This window comes from Aulostomus chinensis, chromosome 11 (genome assembly GCF_037954235.1).
Source record: "Aulostomus chinensis isolate RoL2024-O1b breed Wild chromosome 11, RoL_Achi_v1.0, whole genome shotgun sequence".
Classification (NCBI taxonomy): Eukaryota; Metazoa; Chordata; class Actinopteri; order Syngnathiformes; family Aulostomidae; genus Aulostomus; species Aulostomus chinensis.
This window is the reverse complement of record NC_141330.1, coordinates 22,848,746-22,871,312: the sequence shown is the minus strand read 5'-3', so window position 1 is coordinate 22,871,312 and position 22,567 is coordinate 22,848,746. Positions and strand designations below refer to the sequence as shown.

Sequence of the window (22,567 nt, the reverse complement as noted above, 5' to 3'; positions counted from 1 at the left end):
CCTGGTAAGGGTCGTGGGGGGGCTGGAGCCTATCCCAGCAGCTACGGGCGAGACCCCCTAGACAGCTCGCCAGTCCATCGCAGGGCCAACACACACACGTGGACAAAATTGTTGGTACCCTTCCATTAGACTATCAAGGCATTCTGGAGCGAAATGTGCTGCCCAGTGTCAGAAAGCTTGGTCTCAGTTGCAGGTCATGGGTGCTCCAACAGGATAATAACCCAAAACACACAGCTAAAAACACCCAAGAATGGCTAAGAACAAAACATTGGACGATTCTGAAGTGGCCGTCTATGAGCCCTGATCTAAATCCTATTGAACATCTGTGGAAGGAGCTGAAACAAGTGGTCTGGAGAAGGCACCCTTCAAACCTGAGACACCTGGAGCAGTTTGCTCACGAGGAGTGGGCCAAAATACCTGTCGACAGGTGCAGAAGTCTCATTGAGAATTACAGAAATTGCTTGATTGCAGTGATTGCCTCAAAAGGTTGTGCAACAAAACATCAAGTTAAGGGTACCATCATTTTTGTCCAGGTCAGTTTCATTAGTTTGTTTTTTAAAATTATTCTGTTGAACCACAATTCAAAAGCAATGTTTGATTTTCATTAGTTAATTTTCAGTAAATTTTTATTTATTATTACTTTTGTCAGTTTCAAATTATTTCAGTGACCATTGTGGGTTTTTCTTTCTTTAACCGAAGGGTACCAACAATTTTGTCCACGTGTGTATATAGACAAACAACCATTCACACTCACATTCATACCTACAGTCAATTTAGAGTATTCAGTCTGCCTAGTCCCCAATTGCATGTCTTTGGACGGTGGGAAGAAGCCAGAGTACCGGAGAGAACCCACGCAGGCACAGGGAGAACATGCTAACTCCACACAGAAAGATCCCGTGCCCGAGCCAGGACTCGAACCCGGAATCGTCTTGCTGTGAGGTGACAGCGCTAAACACTACACCATCATTCCGCCAAAATGTGTGTCACATTAACAATATTGTTTTGTTATGAGTATTACAGTATTTCTCAGTTTTTGTTACTAATATTTGTAGATTTACAAACACATTTGATTATAATCACATTTTGTTTTTGTCAAGTACTCTTTACTATTGTCAAATGAATGTTGACTATTGTCAAATACATTCTGTTTCATAGTTTACAAAACATCACTGTGGTTTCAACAAAATGTATATATTTTTGGATTTACAATACTTTTCTGTTGGGATTATATGTAGTTTTTATGTCAATTTCATGGTCATTTTTTCACATATGGTCCATAGTTTCACTATTGACATCAAACATTGAGATTGTTCTTACAACTTCTGTGGGATTGAAGCCACAGAAAGCAGATTGTCTCAGGATGTCGTCATTATTAATAGTGAGAGACTGGATTTTATTTATTTAGCCTTTATTTAACCAGGAAGTAGCTTGAGCTCCAGGAGCTTTTTTCCGAGCATCGCCTGACATAAAAGAACAACATACAAACATAAATCAAGTACAACCATAGTTAGACAACAAGAAGAAAGGACAAAAGAAATATAAGAGAAACAGCAATTAAGCAGTGGGGGGCATTGTTTGTGGCCAGGGATGGTTAGCATTGTTAGTAGCCAGGGGGGAGGTTAATGTTAGTTGCCAGGGATGGAGGGGGGAAGCAAAGGATGAAAGGGAAAGAAGAAACAAAGAGAAGGGTAGCATAGTCAGGCAGAGATTGAAAAACAGGAATCAGGTAGAATTCCGTTACCAGGGATCAGGCATGAAAGCATTTGCACACTCCCATATGGTTGTGAGAGTTTGGAGTTTGAGAGGTTTTTGGAGTCCATTGCAGGTTGAAGGAGCAGTGTAAGCAAATGCCCTCTTCCCAAACTCAGTGTGAGCTTGTGGGACGAAGGTGGTCAGAAAGTCCTGAGAGTGCAAGCTGTAGGATGTGTGTGATGTGATGGTCAGGAATGTACAGAGATATGAGGGTAACAGACCAACTAGAGCTTTGTAGATACAGACATACCAATGGTGGAGCCATCGAGCTGACAGGGACCCTACCTTCTCATATAAAATGCAGTGGTGAGTGAGTGTTCTACAACCAGTAATGACCCTTAGTGCACCATTATACCAGGCATCCAACATGTGCAATGAAGTGGAGCAGGCATTCATATACAGCACATCACCGTAATCAAGCACTGGTAGAAACGTGGAAGCCACAATCCTTTTCCTGGAGTGACAGGAGAAACATGTTCTATTTCTAAAAAAAAACAACAACCCAACATAGCTTTCAGCGTCTTTGCCAGGATCTAAATGTGTGGCTTAAAAGTCGATTCATCATCAAGAGTGATACCAAGCTATTTGAACATGGAAACGGGTTCAGTGGCAATTCTCTGAAACATGAACAAAACGCAGGGACTCTTGATTCTTTTTAGATTTAGAGAAGACGATCATTTAGTTTTTTTCTGCTTTGAGAACAGGTCTCAGCTGAAGAAGTTGGGTTTCTTTGTGGTTGAAAGCAGCCTGCTGGCACTCAACAGCCTGAGACAGATGTCCATCTATCTATCTAACTGTACTGTGTGCCTTCCTAAAACCAGATTGAAAGCAAGACAGGAAAAATTTTTGGTGTAGGTACGATTTTAGTTGGTCACTTATCAGGCTTTTCAGAATTTTGGCTAAGGGGGACAATTTAGAGATGGATCTGTGCTTGTTTAGGCTTGACGGCTCACCACCCTTTAGGAGGGGAAGAAAACAGATGAGAAAAAGTGCTTATTAAAGCAATCGAGCATCTCAGCTTTGTCACAGACTGTTGTGTCACAAATGATACATGGTGGAAGACGAGAGGAAGTAGATGGAGATAGAAATTTCATTGTCTGCCAAAATCTGATGTTGTTTAAGTTATCTGTTGTTAAATTAAGAAAAAAGCGGGATTTGGCCTTTTTAACTTGGGCAGTGCATTATTATTATTTATTCCTTAGACATCTAAAGGTGGCCCAAGGTGACTCTGAATTAGTTTTCCTTGCTTTCGCACAGATAAGGTTTCTTTCATAAAACAGGGTTGGTAAGGTTTTCAGAGAACCAGGGGTCATCTTTCCCTTGACCGTGTACCTCTTAAGTGGGGCATGCTTATCAATAATAGGAATAAGCAGATCAAGAAAAGAGAACCAGGCATCAAGTGTAAGGGAAACCCTGCACCAGTTAGTGAGATACAAATCTTGCAAAAAACCCTGTTCAATGAAATGCTTTGTGTCACGTTTGGTGAGTTAACGACTCACGACTTGGGAATTTTTGTGTCCATAACACAGGCTATGACACAATAATCACTCACATCATTGGGGAAAACACTGACAGATGTATACTTATGAAAACATCAATGAGAGTGGACTTCTCAGGACACTTACATTTTTGGGGAGGAGGTGAATCATTTAACTCAGTGAAATTCATTTCGTTACACTACACCTTGAGTTCATCTGGTGCAGCAGACAGCCATTCCAGATTTAGGTCACCACAAAGGACCAGTTCATTGTCAGGTGATTTGGAGAGTATATCAGATAGAGTTGCCAGGGTTTCCTTAGTAGCAGACTGGGGCCTGTAACATCCTACAAATGTAAGGTTGCACCCCTTGGATAACTTGACTGAATTTCAAATTGCTTAGGAATTGAATTAGAAATCAAAACTTGTATACGAAACTTGTGCTTAGAATATACAGCAACACCACCACCACGCTTGGGGCGATCAGCATGGTACAAATTATACCCATCAATAGAGACATACTGGTCAATTACGGATTTAGTAATCCAGTAAGAGAAGTAGTGAGGACAGCACAACAGAGAAGAGCAGAGCGGGGGAGCGCGGCTATCAGGTATGCCAGGGTAGATCAGTACGCAGGCAGGTAAGGAGCAGGACAGGTTAGTAGGTCGGCAGATAGTCTGAGCATGCAGGCATGCTGGATATTAAACAGGCAGGTAAACCAAGCAGGTATTAGGATGGTATCCATCCAACGTGTTTGTTAAACCCGAGAGGGTTTTGCGGCAGAAACAGCTCACAGTCCAAGTGTCTCACTGACCATGACTGGGCGGAGCATGGAGATGAAGCCAAAATGTTTTTGGTGTGGTGGTGTTCTTCCATGTGCATTTCAGAATTGCAAATCACTGTCTAAGCAACATTTTGCTTCTGAAAATGTATGAGAATAAAAACACATGTTGTTCCCAGCTGAACATGAAATAAATAAATTGATGAAACCAATTTTTTATGAGGCAGTTACTACTGAACACGAGGACTTTTTTTCTAGGGCATTTATTTCTGAGGCTGTTTCTCTCAAGGCCATTATGTCTGAGGCCATTTTATCTGAGGTCTGGCTCCTTACATAGGTTTTCCTGACACCTAATGCTTTTTCATCAGAGGTCTGAGATCTAAGGATGTCCTAATATGAACACCCTATCCCTGGGCAGGGTTAACACTGAGGTGTCAAATGTAATGCAACTTCAGTGCAAGAGGGAGCTGTCATGCTAGACATGGTTCTGTCACCAGTGTGGTTGAAAAGAAGAAACACTGTGGCGAAATAATTGGTTGCATGCCGCTGTTTATTTACCACACACTTGACCACTGACATCATGCTTCCTAGTTTTCTAAGTCTAACGTTTTGCATTGCCTCCTCATAGAGGCCAGCAATAAATTATGTCCATACTTAATCCATAACCCATGGGAGTTCACCACAGAGTGAGGGAGTGTTTTAGATTTTCAAAATCCCATAGTTAAGAAGGATTGGGGTGGAGACAGTTTAAAAAAAACAACAACATAAACCAACTTTGCTCAGTAAAGAAAAAAAAAAACTTATGATCCAAGCTTCACCCAAATCTGGTCTACCATCCGTAACAGGATATGAGTTTTGAGTTGAAGCAAAACATAAAGAACTGCGCTGGAGGCTGCTATGCCCTGCAGACAAAGAAAGCAAAAGCCACATTTTTTTTCTAATTAAACTATGTGTGTCGTTGGGGCTTAATGTGCATATAACATTTGAAAATGTTTCAAGAGTTCTCCAAGAATTTTTTGTTTTTGCAAGAGATGTTAAATGTGTTGCTTACCAGGTATGAGATTTAAGAGTTTTGTTAAAAAAATAAAATAGATAAAAATAACCAATGGTTTCAAATATAATGCATAGGCACTCAGAAAATACTATGTATATAATCCCTAATTTCTACCAGATCTGGCTGCGGCTGGGTGAGGGTGACAAATTATAGATAGTGCTTCAGTTTCCACCAGAAGTACCACGGCTCGTTGCAGAAGGCTCGGTGTGCCATTTCTCATGGAATACACAAAACCTATTTTTGACAAAAGGCATGTCAATTTACACAAAGCAGATAGAGCCAGACAGGAAGTCTCCTCATGACTGGAAAGATGAATTCAGTCAATTTACCACCCCACCCCCCCACAAAAAAACAACAATGTGCATACCTCTGATACCAAAAACATACAGAAAAAAACAGTGTATATAATACAAATTAACAAAGAGAAAATTATCTATTAGTACAATTTGAACAAGTTAATAGAGACAGGCAGGCAAAACACAATGCAGCTGAAATGCTAGCAATAGCAACTACAACTGTGTGGAGGAAAGGCGTGATTGGCAATGCAGCTGTTACACAGCACAGCTGTGCTTGGTGAAAGGTTAGGGTACGAACAACCACTCCCTGGAGGACTTCTTACAGCAGATTAACATGAAAGATGAAAAAAGAAATGATGAGCACTACATTCACTCTGAGCAAAGAAGAATTTTCCTGAGGGTGTGTCTGAGCTCAGCAATGCGAAAGGCATAGATTGCTGGATCAAGGAGGGCATGGCTCATTAGCAGCAACACATGCAGTTGGAACAGCGATCGGTAACATTCACAATATGGGTTCATAGGGCACACACTCATGATGATTAGGTGGAGGAAAAAAGGTGCCCAGCACACCAAAAATGCCCCAAACAGGATGGTTAGTGTCAAGGCTCCTCTCATGTTCCTTCTCCACCACTGGTGGCGCTGACATTTCTCACTGCCACTGGTGGAAAGAGCTGCTATTTTTTTGGCATGGATGCGTGCCAGCAAAAACATGTAGATATAGAGGATGCAAATAATCACCAAGGAGATAACAAAGAAGACAACAAAGAGGATCATGATGAATGTGGAGGCGAAGAACTGCACCATGAGCAGAGCTGACACGCCACATGTTGACCAGATGACACCTAAGATAACCCCAGTGCGCCGCATTGTCATGATGGTTCGGTATGAAAGTGCATGGAAGATGGTGATGTAACTATGAGAGAAACACACAAACAAACATTCTAAAATTGTATTTGATTGACTGAATTTGGTTTAAAATCTGTAACAATAATCAATATGCTTCTATGGACTTTGAATTAAATCATCTTATGTATTGTGAAGGACCCACAAAGGATTATCATCTCTGCATTTCCTATAGGTTTTTACAATCCTTTAACTTAATTATCAAAATTTTATGGCCAACAACGTAGATGAACTATAGTTTCAGTTTTACACCAAGAAATTATTAAAACCATTGGCTTCGGTCACTGTTCTCTGTTTGGAAAGGCAGACAGAAATTTGTCTTATTTGCCTTCACACAGTCTTTGCTGAGCAGGTACAGTCACAGTCCATCATCACTACTCTATAGTCAAATTTAGTGGGATCTATCATATATTTCTCTGTGTCAGGACACGACTACAGAGTAAAAGAACTGAACACTGCATTTTTGCTCTCAAGAATTGTTTGGAAAGTTGTGTTTAGCAGAGTGTTTAGCAAGTTTTAATTCTAACATTCGAGCAAACAGCTGTGATTGCAGTTATTGCAGAAATTGACTGAAAAATAGCAATTAAACCAGAGAATATGTGGTAAAAGTGGAATGGAAAAATACCTTTTTGCTGTTCTTTTAACTGGATTTGACATGTTATTATTCTTTGTTACACAGAAAAACTAGACTTGAAGCAAGTAAGATTGGGGTTAAAGACCTGGGCGAGTCAAAACTTGGCATCCAGCTTACATGATGCTATTCAGACCTTGTGTTTAGTAATAATGATGGAAGTCAGGCCTTGCACAAAATTTTTCAGGGTCATATGAGTATCTGAAAAAACTGAGCTTTGATGAATATTAATAGGACCCGTTGCTACAAAGACACTGAATGTTTCCTGGCTGGAATACATTTTTGGTTTATATCTGTTTTATTATTATTACTTTCATCAACAGTGTATATACATTTTAAGAGTAATCTTTCGTGCATCCTGAACATTTAGCTTTAGAGGAGTTTGAAAAGTATGTTTTTCAATTTTGTGCCACTGTTCCACCTATTGTCAGATTGTACCAAATTGGGCACAGATGTTTAGTGGGTCATCAATCATGTATGACCATACTTCCATGTAAATAAAGTCAAATGCTGCTAAGCTATGCATCATTTCCCATTGCTGCTGCAATGTACAGGAGGTACTTTTGTTATGGATTTAGCAGTTTTAATGATATTGATAATCTCAGTAATGTTTTGTCATGAGCTTTTGTAGATGATGTGTGCAAAGTTATGTGGACAACAAAAAGGATGTTTTTGTGTTTTATGCAATTCCACATAAAATTTTAATGAGCAAATACAGTCATGGCCTACATTATCAGATTCAGCTTACAATATATACAGTACATGTAAGATTTAGATTATTACCAATTATTATTTTGTCACTTCTTGGCTAGATTACTTAATTTCCCTTACATCAGGTTGACTCTCCTGGTCCAAAATGCTGCGGCTCATTTTTTTTTACAAAAACTATTAGTGGAGGTCACACTGTTTTCAAAATTCTCCCTCAAACATACATAGCCCTCAATAGTCAGGCACCTTCATATCTGAAAGAGTTCATAGTACCCTATTATGAATTTAGCTCATCAGTGGTGTGAAGTACCACAGCTTGAAGTATCGCGCTGCACCATAGCCTAAAGAGCAGAAACATATTGGACAGGTTTGCCTGTGGTGGTTGTTGAGGACAGGGTTTAGGTGTGGATTTTGGGACAGATGAGTTTTTCACATTTGTCACAGTTCAGATGAAAGTATTTTGCTTGCATCCATGATTTAATTTCTTAGTTGGTGAGACTGGAATAAATTGCAGTGGTGATGGCAAAGTGGTAGCATGTAGAGAATGAAAAGGAGTGTGCCAAGCACTGAGCTGTGGGGATGCCTCGAGACAGAGGAGCTGTGGAAAAGGTGAAGAAATTTATGCTGATGAACTGTTGTCTGTTTGTGAGGTATGATTTTATCCAGGAGAGAGCAGTGACAGTGATGTTGAGGGATTAAAGGCAGAAAAGGAGGATGGTGTGACTGATAGTTTTGAATGCTGCTGTGAGGTCCAAGAGGATGAGGATACTTAGGTGGCCTGAGACAGAGGAGGATTTTATTGACTTTGAGGAGGGCTGTGTCAATGCTCTATTTTGGGCTCAAATTGGAGTGGAAATTTTCAAATAGGTTATGAGAGATGAGGGGTTTTTCATTTAAGAGGATACTACACATAGACAAGTATTTTAGACATTTAGGGGAGGTTGGAGATGAATCAGAAGTTGGACATAATATCATGGTGAGCCTGGTTTTTTTGAGTATGGGAGTGGCAGCAGTCAGTTTGATTGAAGATGGAATGGAACCAGAGTGGAGAGAGATTTTGATGATGGTAGTAATGATTTAGGAGATGGCAGTCCAGTTTGGATGGCATGCAGTCCAGAGTGCAGGTGGAGCTGTTCATAACAGCCATGAGGGTGGACAGTTGTGTTGGGGATATATGGGAGAACAGAGAACAGTTGGGTTTTCACAGGATTCGAGAAGTGTGTTGATCATGGAGGATGGACTCTTGGGGGTGGTCGAGCTAGAGTGTATGAGTTCTGAGTAGTAGGTCAACTGGGCTGTATTGAGAGCTTCTTTATACTGTTGAAGATGGTCTGTACAGGCACGAAGGTGTAATGTTTGGCCAGTTTTCCTGTGAAATCTTTCCAGTTGACATTTGTGTCATTTGATAGAGGTCAGGAATGTACCAGTGAGCTGAGAATCCAAATGAAACTGTTTTGGTTTTAATGGGAGCCAGTGATCTAGACAGGAGAGTGTGTCATTATAATCGATGAGAAGAAGGAATCCAGTTTCTTTCAAATACTGAAACAGCTTTTGCTATCCAACACATTGTTGTTCTTACTTGCTTTTTAACTAAGATCATTCTTCACCTCCTCCCATATTAGCCCCCTAGTGTTTAGATGGTCAACTGCTGCCTTTACAATAATTTGAATTCTCTCAGTTTTAGATTTAAACTCCATCGTAGCCTTGACAATGATCAACTTCTTTAAATCAGCTGTTACTCTTCCTCACCTACTTGTCCTGAGATATTTTAGTGTATTTCCTTCCTTCTGTTTTTCTCTTGTTTCCTTCTTTCTGCCTCGGCATCTTCACAGCCTCAGCATATGTGATCTTATCCTGAACTTTTATCTGCTGTATTTCACTTTCTCTTTTCATCACTCAACATTGCCTGTAAGCCACACAATGATTACCACCACTGTTACAGCATTTTGGTTGTTCACAATTGCATTGCTTGTATTCATGATCCCCACTACACATAACACCCCTTTGTTTGCCTTTCCATGTCTTTGCTGTATGAACAAACCTTTGGCAGTTGTAACACCACATTGACTCTGGTACATACTCTCAAACACTGTAGCTCAAGAATCCCAGGGTCACGTTTTTTTAGGGATCACTTGTTCCTTAAACTCAAGCATCACAGTCTCACTTTCTTTCCTCTTTCCCTCTCGAGTTACCTACAGCCTCCAAACACCTTTTGAAATTCCTCCTCTTAGATTCAATTTAATTTCTTTCTTTCATCCTGCAGGCCTGCAGCCTCTGCTCTTTATCCCTGCAAACAATCAAAAAGATTTCCATCTTTCAACACCAAGCCAAGTGAATATCCCCAATGTTATTCCTCTACACAGTTGTCTTCAACTACCTGCCTTGCTTACCTCCATACTGCCATCACTTTCAGCTATGTCACTTAAGGTAGGGAATTCCCCCCTCTGGTTCATTCTTAGAACAGTTGTGCCATCCTGCTGCAGCTTTCCTCATATCCTTGGGTTTCCCCATTGTTTTTAACTCTCGTCTTATCTGACCTCCAAGTTACAAGTATGACTTTCTTCAAAGATAGTCTACTAAAAGTCTTTAGTTGTTTGCCATCAAGTGGTGGGAAGCTGTATTGTAACTGAGCGGCTCAGGGATAACAGTAACATCTTTCGTGTCTTCAATTGATCACCGAAGCTAAACATTGATAACCCTATGCTATCTTGCATGCTAACATGTGCATAACTGGAAGTTGTTTGCAGCCCTCTTTGTGGCCCTCACTATACAAGTTGGGGCCCCGTGGTTAAGAATTACTGGTTGAGCATGTCTGTAGGTATTATGTGCATTTCATGCACATCTTAAGAGTACTTTCAAGTACTAGGTTTGCATTTTTTGGATTTTTTTTGAAAAACATTTTCAAGAAAATATGGACCAGGCCTACATCCACAGATTCATATCATATTAGGAAATACAGGCATTTATGGTTTTATAAAGTGAAATGTTCCATGTGGGAGTTATGATTCAAAAGACGTTTACTGTGATTATAGCATCATTTAGTGGTCGAAATATATTATTTTAGGCTTTTGCAATCTTATGCAAGGTTCATTGACTTCAAGTACATTTCTTTTTGAAAAATAGTCTTTGCTAGCACCACTTGGTGGCTGAGACATGTAATTTTAGTTTGTTACAGCCAGGGTGGGGTGATGTATTATGGTACCAAATTGTGTATTGTTTGGAATTATTAGATATGATTTACTTACTGTTTTCACGCCACTTCAAAGCTAAATGTTGCCATTTGGCAAAAAATACTCAGTGGGGCATGGGATTAAGAATCCAAAGTATTGTGATGACAGGACTTTGTTTCCAAGATATTCCATCCTTTCCTGTTTAGACTGCCTCACATCATTTCTAATTTCAGCATTATTTGCAGTATCTAAATTCTTTTGATAACTTTTTGTCATGAGCATTCATAGTTTGTCTGTCAATGTTTTAATTTGATTGAACAACAAAATGGGCTTGGCCTATCTCATAATGTATAATGTTTAAAATTTTGTGCAACTGTATGTGGGAGCCTAAACATTTTGACATTGCCTATAGTGCCACTTAGTGTTAGGTATATGTAATTGTTTGGGCTTTAGGTGCATGCAGTGATCCACACTAATCCTGAAGGTTTCACTTCCATAACTTGCTCAGTTAATGTTATCAGTGGGAAGAATTGGACATGTCTGGAACATCTCCAAAGGGAGGTACCCAGGTGGCATCCCAACTAGATCCTTGAAAAAGGAGAAACAGTTTGACTCTTAGTCCTTCGCAGATGACTGAACCTTTCATCTTATGACGAAGAGAGATGCCAGCTACTCTCTGGAGGAGAACACATGCATTTGAGTTCATATTTTTTGACCGAAATTTCACAGTTATAGGTCAGATCTGACTGGTAGACTGAGAGCCTTGCCACTGTTCAAAACATAACACTATTCCCATTCTCCTGCCTACCTCAGGTTTCTGATACCATGATACTTGAACTCCTTCAGTTGGGGTAAGAACTCATTCCCTACCGTAAGTGGACAACCACCATTTTCCTGTTGAGAAAAATGGCCTCAGATCAAAGCAGGGTCATCCTCATCCCAGTCACTTCATGCTCAGCAACAAAACAATCCAGTGAGAGCTGATTTTCTGACCTCAACCATAACTACAGTGGGGCAAAAAAGTATTTAGTCAGCCACCAATTGTGCAAGTTCTCCCACTTAAAAAAAGAGGCCTGTAATTTTCATCATGGGTATGCTTCAACGATGAGAGACAGAAATGGGAAAAGATTCCAGGAAATTACATCGTAGGATTTTTAATGAATTAATTGGTAAATTCCTCAGTTAATTAAGTATTTGGTCAGCAACAAACAAGCATGATTTCTGGCTTTTACAGACCTGTAACATCTTCTTTAAGAGACTCCACTGTCCTCCACTCATTACCTGTATTAATGGCACCTGTTTGAACTCGTTATCAGTTTAAAAGACAGTCACACTCCAAAGTACAGTACAGGTCCAGGCTTGCCTGAAGTTTGTGAGAGAGCATTTGGATGATCCAGAAGAAGATTGGGAGAATGTCATATGGTCAGATGAAACCAAAATAGAACTTTTTGGTAAAACCTCAACTTGTTGTGTGTGGAGGAGAAAGAATACTGAGTTGCATCCAAAGAACACTATACCTACTGTGAACCATGGGGGTGGAAACATCATCTTTTGGGGCTGTTTTTCTGCAAAGGGACCAGGGGCCTCATGTATCAATACTTGCGTGGATCTCATACTAAAAAACTGCGGTCGCAAGAATCGCGAAAGTTGCGTTCGCACCAAAAAAAATCCGGATGTATCAATATGTGTGAGTGCCGGAATCCACGCACGTTTCCTTGATACATCCCAATCAGCATGCATTTGAGCGCAGATGTCGGAGCGACCGGGCCCTCCCCCGTTATGCCCACCTATAAATACACAAATTTATTTAAATAGGGTGTTCGCTGTCCGCACTCGCAAAAGAATGTCAAAGAAAACGAGGTTCACAGCGTGTGAGCTGGAGGTGCCGGTCGGGGAGGTGAAGGCGTGACAGCAGATTCTGTTTGGCAGCCTGTCCAGTGGTGTCAGTATAAACAATAAATGTTGTGAGTGGGATAAGGTGTGTGAGAGGGTGAACATTGTGGGTTGGGAGCAATGCACCCCCGCGGAGATGAAAAAAAAGTGGCCGGACCTGTTATTGGCTAAAGTTCCCTTCTAATCACCAGTGTTGTTTATCTGTTGTTACTGTTGTATGTAACAGTAACACATGTCCCTCTGTCATTCTCTCTGCGTAAGTGTCATGAGATAACATTTGCTGTGATTTGGTACTATACAAATTAAATTGACATGTCATTACTATTTATTTGATTACTGGCCTCTAGAAGTTGTTCTACTTTCACATAATCAGATTCACTATTGTCTTTTATGTATTTATTCTGTTTTCATAGTATCTCATTTTCAACACACATCTGTCAGGCATTTAGTCAATTAATTTTTATTTTTTCACTATACTGTTGTCACTGAGATAAGATCAATGTATTTAGATCTCGAATTCATGATCTCAAACCAGTGACTGTTTATAATTACATGGAGTGGTTCCCCCATGCTTCACTGAGTACCGTTTGGAGTTTGGGTTAACATTGTATACAAGGTTTCAGACTTAAATATTATTTTTCGTGAGCAGCTGTGATATGTATTTTCAAAGAGAGTAAAAGTAAAAAGGAAAATTCCGTCATTATCTTATCACCCTCATCAATATGGATGGACGGGTGAAGTTTCCCAGTCCACAAATGTTACTTGAGTTTTAGGAAAAATTAGCTATTTTGCCTCCCTGTGCCTTTGAGTTGGGGAATGGATCCTGCCTATTGTCTGTGCTTATGCGCCGAACAGCAGTTCAAAGTACCTCCCCTTTTAAGAGTCCTTGGGAAAGGTGCTGGATTGCACCCCGACTAGGGACTCCATTGTCCTACTGGGGGACTTCAATGTCAACGTGGGCAATGACAGCATGACCTGGAGGGTCGTGATTAGGAGGAACTGCAGACCTCTTGGACTCAAGTGGTGTTCAGTTATTGGACTTCTCTGCAAGTTGTGGTTTGTCCATAACTCACACCATGTTGGAACATAAGGATGTCCATCGGTGCAAGTGGCACCGGGACATCTTAGGTCTATGATTGATTTCATAGTCATATCATCAGATTTGCAGCCATGTGTTCTGGACACTTGGGTGAAGAGAGGAGCTGAGCTGTCAGCTGATCACCATCTGGTGGTAAGTTGGATCAGGTGGCAGGGGGGGACGCTGCGCAGACCTGGTAGGCCCAAACAAGTAATGCAGGTTTGCTGGGAATGCTTGGCGGAAGAACCTGCCAAGATGATCTTCAACTTCAACCTCTCACAGCGCTTCAACCCCGTCCCAGGGGCAGTGGGGGACACTGAGTCTGAATGGACCCTGTTCTGCTCTGCCATTGTCACAGTGGCTGTTGAGAGCTGTGGCTGCAAGGCTACTGGCGCCAGTCGCAGCGGTAATCTGCGAACCCGCTGGTGGAGACCAGAGGTGAGGGGAGCCGTCAGGCTGAAGAAGGAGGCCTACATTGCATGGCTGGTCTGTGTGTCTCCAGAGGCAGCGACTGACTGTTACCGGCAGGCCAAATGGTGTGCAGCCATGGTGGTTGCCAAAGCAAAAACTCTGGTGTGGGAGGAGTTTGGTGAGGTCATGGAGGATGACTATCTATCAGCTCTGAAAAGGTTCTGGCGAACCGTCCGTCAACTCAGGAGGAGAAGGTGGCAACCTACCCACACTGGGGACGGGAGGCTGCATCAACTTGGTAGATAATTGGAGGATGGAAGGAATAATTTGAGGAACTCCTCAATCCAATGAGGCATCCATTAAATCAAATCAAATCCCACCAACTCGTATTCCAGGGAGGAAAAATAATTTGGGGAAGGATTTGGGGGGGGGGGGGGTCTCCAATTCTCCAAATCTCTTGGGCAGACGTTGCTGAGGTAATGAAACAACTCCGCAGTGGCAGAGCTCAGGGGTTGGATGAGATCTGCCCTGGGTATCTCAAGGCTCAGGATGTTGTGGGGCTGTCTTGGTGGACACGTCTCTGCATCATTGCTTGGACATCGGGGCAGCACCTTTGAAGTGGCAGACCGGGGTGGTGGTCCTTATCTTTAAGAGAGGGGACCAGAAGGTGTGTTCCAACTATCGGGGGAACACATTCCTCAGCCTCCCCAAAGAGGTCTATGCCAAGAGAGGAGGGTCAGGGTGATAGTCGAGCCTCAGATTGAGGAGGAGCAGGAGCAATGTGGTTTTCATACTGGCTGTGAAACCATGGATCAGCTCTTTACCCTTGCTAGGGTGCTTGAAGGGATGTGGGAGTTTGCCCAATCAGTCCACATGTGTTTTGTGAATTTGGAGACGGCTTATGACCATGTTCCCAGGAACATCCTGTGGGGGGTACTCCAGGAGTATGGGTTGGATGGCCCCATACAAAGGGCCATTCAGTTTATTTTCTGGAGGAATGAGAGTCTGGTTCGCGTTGCTGGCAGTAAGTCTGAATTGTTCCCACTTAGGGTTGGACTCTTCTAAGGCTGTCCTTAGTCACCAGTTTTTTTCATAACTTTTATGGACAGAATTTTTAAGCACAGCTGGATGTTGGAGGGTGTTGAGGTTGGTGGTGAGAGGATGTCATCTCTGCTTTTTGTGGAAGATGTGGTCCTCTTAGCTCCTTTAAACCACGACCTCCAGCTCTTTCTGGGGCAGTTTGCAACCAAATGTGAAGTGGCTGGGATGAGAATCAGCACCTCCAAGTCTGAGGCCATGGTCCTCAGTCAGAAAGGAGTGGCCTGCCCACAAACCAGTCCGATTAGGAGGAGAGGGAGCATAGCCAAAAGGCGAAGCCCTTGATTTTTACCAGTCAATCTACTTTCCAACCCTCACCTATAGTCATGAGCTCTGGTTAATGACTGAAAGAACAAGATCGCGAATACAAGCAGCCATTATGAATTTCCTCCGCAGGGTGGCTGGGCTCTCCCTTAGAGATAGGGTGAGAAGCCTGGTCATTTGGGAGGGAGTCAGAGTAGAGCCGTTGGTCCTCCATGTTGAGAGGAGTCAGTTGAGATGGTTCAGGCATCTGGTTAGGATGCCTCCTAGACGCCTCCCTCAGGAGGTTTTCTGGGCATGCCTAACCGGGAAGAGGCCTCAGGGCCAACCCAGGACACACTGAAGGGATTATATCTCTCGACTGGCCTGGGAATGCCTCGGGATTCCCCCAGAAGAGCTGGTGGAAGTGGCTGGGGTGAGGGTGGTCTGGGTTTCCTGCTGAGGCTACTGCCCTGGTGACCTGGACCTGGATAAGCAGAGGACAACGACAATGATGACAAAAGTTTTAGTTCTTTAAATGTATAGATGGTGTCGATGTTATGGACACAATCTGGGAGACAGCTCCACAGGACAGGATCCTAATACCTGAAGGCTCAGGCCATTTGATTCTACTTTTGGAGACTCAAGGTACAACAAGCAACACTGCATCCTTGGAGCGAAGGGTTCTAGCTAGATGATAGAGAATTATTTACTCTGTCAGATAAGAAGGTACCTAACTGTTGAGGGCTTTGAATGTTAGAAGAAAAATTTTGAATTCAACTCTATATTTGCCAGGGAGCCAGTGCAGAGAAGGCAGTATAGGAGAGATATGATCTCCTATACATGTTTTTGTCATTGTACGGGCAGCAGTGTTGTGGCCCAGTGTGAGCGTTTTTAGAGACTTAATTGTGCAGTGTGAGAGAATGAAATTGCAGTAATTCATACTGGCAGTGACAAACACGTGCTAGTTTTTCTGCACCCTTTTGAGACAAAATGTGCCTGATCTTCGTGATGTTACATAAATGAAAGAAGTTAGTCCTGGTAACTTGTCTGTAATATAGGGTGAAGAGTATTCTTCCAAGCACAGAAACACCATTGCATACTGAAGTGGTCTCAGAGGAATCACCATTAACAAATACAAACTGCAATAGACCTGGTAAATGATTTAAACAAGCTCAGTGTGGTTTTTTTAGATGCCAATTGCATGTTCCAGTCTTTGTAGTAGGATGTGATGGTCAGTGGTATCAAAAGTTGCACTAAGCTCTAACAAGACCCACTCAGAGACAAGTCCTTCATCTAATGCCAGTAGAGGGTCATTAATAACTTTGACTAGTGCTGTTTTTCTGCTATGATGAACTCAGACACCTGACTGGAAATCCTTGAACAAACTATTGCTTTGAAGGAAGTCACAAATATGTTTAGCAACTGCTTTCTTTAGAATTTTGGAGCTAGAAGGAAATTAGTTATTGATTAATAGTTGGGTGATTTCAAAGAACAGGTCTACTTACCACTACTTTTAAGGATTGTGGAATGTAACCAGATAACAGTGACAGATTGTCCAGGGATGCTAACTAGGGGCATAACAAGATCATATTTAAGAGAGAGGCACTTACTATGGTTAAAGTGTCTTTAAGCATCTAAGTTGGGATGGGGTCTAGGAGACAGGTTGATATTTTGTTCAAAAAAAGAAACTGTCTATGACGTCCAATGAGAGAAAAAGCAGTCCAGGTATGTGTCACAGCCTACAGCTGCCTTTAATGTTTCTGAGTGTAAATATAACAATATGTCAGCTACTGGTGAGAGGAGATGAATTGAGTGTTTGTTTGGGACACTGAGCACTCAGACTGTCATTATCAACATATATATTAAAATCACATTATTTATTCACGATCAAATAATAATCTTAAATTTTGAATTCAATACTCTCTTTGTGCAAGTCCAAAATCCAAATACATACCGGTCTGTAGCGATTGCCAGAAAGCTGAATATTGAGCCCAAAAATGACATACAGAGCAGTGAGTCCATGATATCATCCAGGTTTGTCTCGGAGGAACCTCTCTTCTCCAGCTGCCCGACGTCAGTAAACACAATCATGAGGTTCTCCCAGGTTTTGGTGAGACTGGCAATGGTGTTGAAGGCAGCTAGACTGCAGATAAAGCAGTACATGGGCGAGTGGAGATTTCTGTTATGTACAACAGCCACCACAACCAGGACATTCTCCATCAGACTAACTACTCCAGTGATGAAGAAGACAGGAACAGGCACAGTGACCTCAGTGCAGTCTGACTGGTTCACTGTAGTTGTGTTCATGGTCCGCTAAAACTGTGCTTTTATATGGATTAGAAAGGTCCTTAACATGGAAACTATAATTACATGAATCATGTCCTCTTAAGACAATTCTCAAGACGTTGAGTTGTACTTCAGTCAGAATATGAAAGTGTATGGTATTGATGTCAGTATTCGTCTAATATGTAGCTGATATTAAACCTATGATTCCTTGGTATGCATTTTTTTTGTTTTTATTTAATTTTCCATATGCTCAGAATGGTCATTGTAATGGCTAGGAACAGCTAAACATCAAGTTTGATATGACATGACAATGTTAGTGGGAGTGTGTTGAAGTTCCCAAAATTCTTTTCCATCAGAGGTGTTTGGGTTATGGTGCAGCTTATCGTGATCTTCAGATACACCCACATTAGCCTATTTTCTTTTTGGCTCTTTTTCAACAACTAACATTTTGCATCAGTCCTTGGCTTATAGGCTTTCTCCTATTGCTGAGTAATTTTCATGAATTTTAAGAGCTTTTGGACAGCTAAAATCCCGACTACTTTCTCTTTGAGCTTGTAGATTGGTGTCTCCATGTAGATTCACCTGGAGAGAAAGAAAATAAAGTGTGTTATTGAAATACACAACACTCCTGACTAAAGGGAATTTGTTCATAACTGTTCTTTTTCATATTCTCTGAAGTTTGTCACTTTCATCATCAAAATCAATGCTTTGTCATACTTTGATGACTAGAGTGGCCTTTTATTCAATGTATAGGAACTGCCCCAGTTCAGGAACAGTTAAGTGTTCAAGTTTGTGGCTAATAACCATTATCATACTACAGAGATCTTACTAGTGAGTTTAGACACTGGATTGTTTGTGTTTCTTCACCCCTCATGAAAGGCAGTCCATGATAAAGGGAATTCTGTGAGTATGTTCCTCCGGAAAGAGGAGGGTAATACTGCTGCTGCTATTGTTGTTATATATCACTACTATTTATGTACATTGTAAGTATATTTTGGGTGAACCAGTAGGTATTTATACATTTAATATGTGGTCATTTTACTGAGACAACACGGAGAAGTTTAGACTGTAAGTGTTGACAGGTTCTACATTGAACTGTTGGGCATGGTTTGTGGACTCTGTCACAACTGCTTGTGAGTGGCAAGGACTTACTAGTTGCGACAAGCAGCTATTGTTACTTTGTCTTGTGACAACTTTGCCTTCTTTGTCTTGAAACAAGACTTCCTCCTAAAAAGAAAAGAATAAAGCAAGCACTCCTCTGCACTGTCAATTAATGTTGCAAAATATCTTGGCAGCAGAAAGTCTTATTCTATCAAACTCTGAACTATTCATCGTAATGCCACAATGAATGATCAACTCCTGGGTGGCACTAAAACCACAAGTAAATAATATCTCAGTAACACTAAGTCCAATCATTTGCAAATTTGGCACAATTGTTTAGCTCTCACACTGACTGTAAAAAATAAAAATTTGTTATCTGGCCATTACATGAGCACTTTCATTCACGTTGTGCATGCACACATGGTGGTCTGACAAGTAATTTTTATTTTTTTTCAGTCAGAGGATTGTCCTGGCTGTGATTGGTTTGGTATAGCCCTGGGGGTGATTGTCAGTAAGCTGTAGCTCCTGGATGACTAGAAACACTACCAACTCTTGTATTGCCCTGAGGATGAATGTAAGCTTCATCTTTGCTGCTCACCTTTACAGATAACTGGAGCCAAGACTTCCCTTAGATTGATGTAAGATAAATTCTGATCACTGTGATTTGAAATTTTTCTGGTGGACATATCAGTGGCGTTGCAACCTTGTACATGTTTCGGCAGTGCTTGGTGCCATGTCACCTTGCCTTGTGCGTGCAGCACCTACTGTGTCTTTTGTGGAAGCCTTTACTGAGTCTGTACAGTGAAAAGATTATTCCAACAGAGGTTTCTGCTGTCTGCTGGGCCGCTGATTTCACATATATCTCCATCACCCTGGATGAGTGCACTGATATCAAAGATTACTTTACTTTTCTTTTTTACTCACAATTACATATTTCAGTTTGTTTCATCGGTGATTAATATATCAATATATACATCAGCAATTGGCAAGTTCACCAGGGTGAAATTCAATATTCCGCCACGTATTTTATGTTTCCATCTAATTATCCCACGTGTGGTTTTCACTCACTTTATCCAAGCCAGTGTTCTCAGTCAGTACCAGCGGTGCTGGAAAACTTATTGTAATTGCTCAATCCTCTATTTTTTAAGTGCACATGCACAACACTAGGTGGTGCTATAATCAAGTTTAACACATCTCCAAACTTTGGGTTTGTAATCCCCATGCACCACTGAACCTTTGGACAAATATTGTGCTATTTGAGCTCTAGGTAGCACTACAAACAAGGAAAATGTGTTTGGACCCATAACTCTCATGTGGAACATCACACAGTTGAAAATCTTATATTGTTTTATCCATCCATTTTCTTCCGCTTATTCCTGTTAAGGGTTGTTGGGGGTGGGGGCTGGGGCCTATCCCAGTGGCTTTTGGGAGAGAGGCGGGGTACACCCTGGACAGATCACCAGTCCATCGCAGGGCCAAAACATGTAGACAGACAACCATTCAAAATCACAGTCATACCTACGGTCAATTTAGGGTGTCCAATTAGCCTAGTCCCCAGTTGCATGTCTTTGGATGGTGCGAAGAAGCCGGAGTAACCAGAGAGAACCCACGCAGGCACAGAGAGAACATGCAAAACTCCACACAGAAAGATCCCGTGCCCGGGCCAGGACTTGAACCTGGAACCTTTTGCTGTGAGGTGACAGTACAAACCACTGCACCACCATGCCACCTATATTGTTTTATACATCAGTTAATATTAGTTGGATTAAAATCATCAGGTGGACAGTGTAAACTGCCTCCAGACACTGACTCTTCTTACTTTGGTTCTTTACTATAGGCTGTTCATTTTTGTTGACGCATTATTCCATGTTTACTTTAAACAAAATGTCAATGTAACCATGTAATCTTTAAATAATTATTAGAGTCTAGGATTGAAAGGATTTTTTTTTGCCTCCTCAATTATTAGTTATATTTACATTGTAACTATGATGTCTGTTTCAAAGAGGCCCATCTTTAAGGGAACAGGGGAGGGAATTGTTGTTGTTGTATGTTATTTGGAGAGGTTTTTTGTCCTTTCTTCAGACTGTTCTCATCAATGGGAAGTTCAGTATGTTTTTGATACAGCATACAGTAAGATGACTAGTAAATTTTACATAACCACAAACTTCAGCAATTCTATATTTGATTATTAAACAAGGTGACACACTATAAAGGACACTGTAAAGTGTAAGAAAATGCAACATGACTCAAAAAAGAAAAGGCAGATTTTGCACTACTGCAAGAAACTGATTTAAATGACAGCAAACGAGAAACTTTAAAGAAAGTGGGTTATAAAATTTACTTTTCTTTTTTGTTCAAATGTGAGTGGGGCAGTTATACTTTTACACAGGAATGTCCCCTTTAACTTTGGAAAATGCATAAAAGATACAGAGTGCAACACCTTGAAGAATGGAACTGTATTGGGGAGCATATTTTGAGTGCTGTGTTTGCGCCCCAGACATACAGTATATATGTGACTACAATCTTGTAATTACTTTTTTTTTATTCTTTTCTTCACTCATTCTTATCTTTGGATGTGTGTCCCTGCCAAATTAACAGGTGCACACTACAGACTAATGGTACATTCCATTTTAATGGAGATCCCATGAGGTGGCTTACTCAAATAAACTTCTGCGCAGGTTCTTACGGATGCCACGTCAGTTTTACTACTTGGAATGTTGAAGGCATAAACCATCCTGTAAAACATAGAAATGTCCTTGATCATCTGCAGCAACACAATACAAATATAGCCTTTTTTTTTTTTTTGCAAGAGACCCATCTAAAGAATGCTGATCTATTTAGAATTTAAAAAAGGTTGGTTGGGACAGATATTTCATTCTGTTAAATTAGAGAGCACAAGGAAAAGCAACTTTGATATACAAAGCAACTCCATTTATGGTTTCAGTTTCAGTAAATGGAAACCCTTAATTTTAAGACGCTTTATTGTAGTTGCTGGCTTTCTACACAATACCCCTCCCGTTTGTCTATGTTCCAAATTAGGATGACAGCAGGTTTTTAATTACTTTCTTTCTAATATTCCCAACACAGACTTGCCTTGCTGATATTAGGTAGGGACTTGTACTGCACTATAAATCCCCACCGACATTGCTCCTCCTCCCGTCTCTCTCCTTCCAAATTTTCTTTTATCCTCAAGTCTTTCTTGGGCTGCGTCCGAATTGCTAAGTAGGTCGGATCGTAGGTGCAGAGTAGGTCGTAGGCTGTCCGAAACCACAACTGGCTCAAGTAGCGACCTACTTCGCAACCTAAATTCCAGCCTAAACACGCCCACATTGTATGCCGGTTCAGGTGCATCCTACGGAGTAACCTATGGCCCACAATGCACCGCGGACTTCTTTTCCGTCCCCTAAAAACTTGTGGACCTGCAAGCCAAGTTTGTGCCACCAACAGTCTCCCATTCTTGTGCAACACAAACATTTATAGTCATTGTTTATGACTAAAGACGTGTTCACACCAAACGCGATGCGTATGAACACACCTTTACAGGTGCATTAATGTGCCTAATAATAGAGAATGAATGAAGGGTGCGCTAAGAGTGGAGTGCAGTACGGCAGTCAGGCCAGCAGGTGGGGTTTTTGTTGGTGCTGTCTACCTAATTGCGGTATCTGAGCTCTGCCAGCAGAGGTCGT

At 41.3% G+C, this 22,567-nt stretch overlaps 1 protein-coding gene across 1 annotated transcript; it reads right to left on the bottom strand.

The window, feature by feature from the left end:
• Nucleotides 1–5,728: 5,728 nt before the first annotated feature.
• mc2r (melanocortin 2 receptor) lies at nt 5,729–17,801 on the bottom strand. The gene is made up of 2 exons (XM_086217393.1): nt 17,449–17,801; nt 5,729–6,272 (listed from the first exon to the last, which is right to left on the bottom strand). Exons 1-2 carry the CDS (start codon nt 17,799–17,801, stop codon nt 5,729–5,731), a joined length of 897 nt encoding a protein of 298 aa, XP_086073519.1.
• Between the last annotated feature and the right edge of the window lie 4,766 nt (nt 17,802–22,567).

Coding starts and splice junctions, on each gene's coding strand:
- mc2r (XM_086217393.1), bottom strand. CDS start 17,801: ATGAACACAACTACAGTGAACCAGTCAGACTGCACTGAGGTCACTGTG. Junction 6,273..17,448: donor CTGGCAATCGCTACAGACCG/GTATGTATTTGG, acceptor TTTCTCTCATAG/TTACATCACCATCTTCCATG.